This window comes from Penaeus vannamei, chromosome 5 (genome assembly GCF_042767895.1).
Source record: "Penaeus vannamei isolate JL-2024 chromosome 5, ASM4276789v1, whole genome shotgun sequence".
NCBI lineage: Eukaryota > Metazoa > Arthropoda > Malacostraca > Decapoda > Penaeidae > Penaeus > Penaeus vannamei.
The window spans coordinates 26735491-26740490 of NC_091553.1; the positions used below are offsets into that span (position 1 = coordinate 26735491).

General features: G+C 38.5%; 1 protein-coding gene across 3 annotated transcripts in view; it reads right to left on the bottom strand.

Moving 5' to 3' along the window:
- Window positions 1–5000, bottom strand: part of LOC113807146 (glutathione S-transferase kappa 1) — a 74718-nt gene that overhangs the window by 44501 nt on the left and 25217 nt on the right. The window contains exon 2 of one of the 3 annotated variants that reach the window (XM_070121980.1): window positions 2198–2254. The exons of the other annotated variants lie outside the window; for them this stretch is intronic. Within the exon in view, the coding sequence (XP_069978081.1) occupies window positions 2198–2254 (57 nt within the window). The remainder of the gene's footprint in view (window positions 1–2197; window positions 2255–5000) is intronic. 3 annotated transcript variants of the gene reach the window in all.

Sequence of the window (5000 nt, forward strand, 5' to 3'; positions counted from 1 at the left end):
TTGTTTTATAACCAAAGAAAAAGTCAAAAGAATATTGCTTCTTTAGAATCCGACAGAACCTAAAGAGCACAGGCATTTTTGAAAAGCTTTTTCTTTAAGTATAGCCATTTTGTTCACATCATTGATCAGCTGACCTAAGCTTATTCTTTATTCTTTTATTTTTTTTCTAAACAAAACATATTTAATTTGGATCGTTACTTCTGCTGTTATTATTTGCTTTATTTGTTTTCGTGATTTTTTTCTTTTTTTTTCTAAGATCATAGACAAATGAATGAAGATGAAGGGAAAAGAGAATGAGATGAAGAAGATGATGAAGAAGAAGAATGAGAAAAATAGGAAGAAGAAGATGAATGACATGAAAAAAAACAAAGGAGAGTAAAAAAGACGGAGGAAAAAGCAGTAGCAGAAGAAGAAAAAGACGAAGATGGAAACAAAGAAGATAAAAGGAGGAATACAAAGAAGGGGAGGAAAAGAAGACGAAAAAGACAAAGAAACGGAAGAAAAGAGCCAAACACTACACGATGGCAGTGGCGATGCCCGGCGCACGACGACCCAAATCTCCGAGAAGTGTCTGGGTGTCCACTGCCAAAGATTTTTTTTAATTTGTTTGTTTTTATCTTTTGCTCCGCAGCAAAAGGGCCGTTTCCTCCCGTAACCCGAATGTCACTTGTTGCCATTCAGTGTCTGTGCCAAAGTTACGTGTTCCACCGTCACTTATGGGAGGGAGAAATCGCTTTTGAGAGGTATTCAGTCACTCAATATTCTGTGACAAGTGTAATCAGTAATAATAATAATAATAATCATTGCTATTGTTGTAGTCTTGATATCACTATTATCATCATTTTTGTTGTAATCATCATCATCAGTATTACTATCATGATTTTCATTATTGTTGCTTTTGATGTTGATACGATCATCTTGATTATCATTAATGTTATTTTCTTTGTCATCATAATCATTGTTGTTATGATTATTTTCATTTGCACAATCATTGCTATTACTGTTATTATTATTTCCATCTTTATTTTTATCATTATCATCATCATAATCATTATTACCAATGGCTATAAACGCAGAATCCCTTCAGTGAACAAAGATCATGGAAAAGAACGAAGCGAAACAGGAATACAGATAAAACAACGCCCAGGAATCCATCAAATATGCATTGGCTGTTTCTTTAACCTTGTCAGAGTCGTTGTCATTAAACAATGTCGTTTCCAAGCCACACCTTAACCATATTAGGGGAAATGTTACATAATAACTTGTTACGTGAACAAAACTTCGGTATAGAATCGTACGTTTATTCAGCTAAGTACTATAACGTGTAGGAAGAAGAGGTTGAAATACGGTTATAGCGCACCAGCCACTCGGCGATGGAGATTTGCACACCGGGCATGTTAGGTTAAGCATTAACAATTTTATCAGTTAAAAGAATAAAAAGATAATTATTCAAAAAATTAAAATGATGTCCACTGCCAGTGTTCAGTATGAAATCAAATAAAGGTATATGTAATCTTTAAGGTAATATTTTCATCATTCAGAGTGGCTCTACTACTTGACAAACCAGCTCCCTAAGAAGTTAAAGACGTGATTTTTCTAATGCGAGTCTCAAGACAATTTCCTGATGTAGCCCCAAGTATGCGAGTTCCAAGAACATAGTACTTATAATGATAAAAAGGAGAGGGGTAAAGCCATTGTTGAATGACGAGATAAGCGTAACGTTTTTTGACGCCGAGGAAGGATTCAATCTGCTAATTTGTACATGGACGATCACAGCCAAATCTCTATACCAGTGATCACCGCAAAACGTTATTACAGGTCTGTTCCCCATAATATCACGAACTGTATGGCATTATTGGCTGTCTACTGTCTACTACGGTACATTGTGTGTGTGTGTGTGTGTGTGTGTGTGTGTGTGTGTGTGTGTGTGTGTGTGTGTGTGTGTGTGTGTGTGTGTGTGTGTGTGTGTGTGTGTGTGTGTTTCTAATTGCACAGATCATGAAGAGGTAAAACCCTAACCAGAATAGAATCAGTATCAAGTAAGTATAAGAATTTCCTTAACAAGGTGTGTGTGATGGGGTTCCTGTCCCTATTCCATTCCTCGATTAAGGAGATCCAGCGACACGTCCATGGCTCTGCTGTTAGGGTGAGGACCTGCATTTAGCATGGGTTTGAACTGACATACGATGATACTTACATACATGTATAATCCGGCCGTTTTAGTGGTTTCTTTCGCGCCAAGCAGAGCACGTGTCTGAAGGCAAAACAAACGTATTTTTTCCATTAAATGATTCCTGTCTAGAGAGAATGTCTGCCGTTAAGCTAATAATAACAAATGATATTACAAAAAAAAAAAAATCAATACATTTCTCCCACACACAAAAAGATGATAACAATAATCAAATAAGAAAAAAGTTAGAGACCGTTACTGATACAGGCAATTTAAACGAAGACATGATGATCCTCTATCCACCAAAATCGATTATCAGAAGGAAAATCTTGCCTTGGCTCCAAATCAGTGATCATTGCTCGATTAGCCAGGTTGTTGCATGCAGTCGCGCTTGTTAAAGGAACGACATTTTTTTGTGTGTGGGGGGGGATATTTCTCGTTTTGTTTCCTTTCTCTCGCGTTATTATCTGATCTTATTTGTTATTTCTTGTATTTTCTTTTCTTTATGGTTTTGGTAGATGTCTGAGAGTAAAGGGGGTGAGGAGGAGAAGGAGAGAGAGAGAGAGAGAGAGAGAGAGAGAGAGAGAGAGAGAGAGAGAGAGAGAGAGAGAGAGAGAGAGAGAGAGAGAGAGAGAGAGAGAGAGAGAGAAAGGGAGAGAGTGAGAGAAAGAGAGAGGCAGAGAGAGAGAAAGGGAGAGAGCGAGAGAAAGAGAGAGAGCGAGAGCGAGAGAGAGAAAGAGAGAGAGCGAGAGCTAGAAAGAGAGAGAGAGAGAGGGAGAGCATGGAAATAGAACGAGCGAGAGAGAGAGAAAGAGAGAGAGAGAGAGAGAGAGAGAGAGAGAGAGAGAGCGAGAGCTAGAGAGAGAAAGAGAGAGAGAGAGAGAGAGAGAGAGAGAGAGAGAGAGAGAGAGAGAGAGAGAGAGAGAGAGAGAGAGAGAGAGAGAGAGAGAGAGAGAGAGAGAGAGAGAGAGAGAGAGAGAGAGAGAGAGAGAGAGAGAGAGAGAGAGAGAGAGAGAGAGAGAGAGAGAGAGAGAGAGAGAGAGAGAGAGAGAGAGAGAGAGAGAGAGAGAGAGAGAGAGAGAGAGAGAGAGAGAGAGAGAGAGAGAGAGAGAGAGAGAGAGAGAGAGAGAGAGAGAGAGAGAGAGAGAGAGAGAGAGAGAGAGAGAGAGAGAGAGAGAGAGAGAGAGAGAGAGGGGGGGGGGGGGGTGGCAGAGACAGCCAGCCAGACAGATAGATGGAGAGAGAGAGAGTAGCCAAGAGGAAAAACAACTTTAATGGAAATTCAAGAAAGTTACAGAGGCGAGTGCTAGCATATGTGTATATCGAATCTGGCCTTATGCAAATTCTATCTGTCAATGTACCTAATTTGTCATTTTCACATGCAATGCTTAGATGAAGAATTTATGTAGGATTTTGTATGTAACAAAACGAAAGCAATGGAAAGTTGTTACCTTTCCTTTCAACGAATTGCAGAACCAGTCATTTCTTCATTAATTTCTGTCTCGTCAGTTTACCTTTCACTTTTTGAAGTTGCAACTTCGGAGGCCGGTCGCAACTTCAGCATCTCTGTGCTGGTCTTGTATCTATTTCTCTACAACGAAATAGTTCACCTCATTCCTACCTATACTTAAGGACGAAAAAGAAAAGAGAGTGAATACTTATTAAGTCATGTTTTCTACATGGAAACATTTGATGCGCGCAAAAGACATAACCACATAATTTGGGATATTCTTGATAATTATGTTAATCCCCTGACTACGACCACCACGCATGGCTTTCCCGATAGACTACGACGCGCCACTTTATGGCTCGCCGGACTACCTTGGGTGAAACATCGAATAATAGCAAAATGACATACCGTAAAGGCCTAACAACTCTGAGATACGAAAGGGAAATGTTGAATCTTGATGGCGTACATGTATATATATATATATATATATATATATATATATATATATATATATATATATATATATATATATATATAACGATAAGCTAAACAAATAGGACAAATAGGTGTTATTAGGTTAGGTATCAACAAAACCTTACGTCGTAGTCGGTCACACGTCGAACTCGAGCGTCGAACCTTGTGTTAAGACACAACTAATGATCATTAAGCATCTATTTATATGGCAGCCTTAACCAACAAATGAAATCTAATCATTATGAAAGGCAGGTCATAACTTACACGGAATATCACACACATGGTCCAGCAAAAACATGGACAGAGAAATCCGAATTTCTACCATTACAACCGTGACGCCTTGTTTGGCCTCTGCGTCTCAGCAACACTTGGACACTAGCCTTTGCCATTAACTTTCATTGGTAGAAAAGTAAGAGCCAACCATGACCTTTCGAGGTGTATTCAGATTGTTATTGGGAACACGAAGGGCCATGAATATTTACAAAGATCACCGTGACGATAAAAAGATGAGGAGGTTTAGTTTCACAAGGCCAGGCGTGCTTGATGTCTTGTTCGAGAAAACCCCGTGTCGTTTATTTACAATCTTCATCAGAAATTAGGTAAGGATTGAAAAATCGAAGTCCTAGTGATTCATCTTATCTCGTGGAATTATTCATTTTATTTTTTTTCAATACTAGTCACAGTATTCTTGTCATATTGTTTATTGCCATTTATTTTTTTCAACATTCAGCGATAAAGTAAAGCTATAGAGCTAAGTGTTACTAGTTTTATTAGAGTTCAACAAAGAAGTCCTTTAGATACTGTAGACTAGGTCTCACTTCACATTTGAAAAATAACTGTAAATCAGCAGGACAAGCAGAGATAAGTGGCTTCACGACTTCGAAGATTAATAAGTGGACATCATAA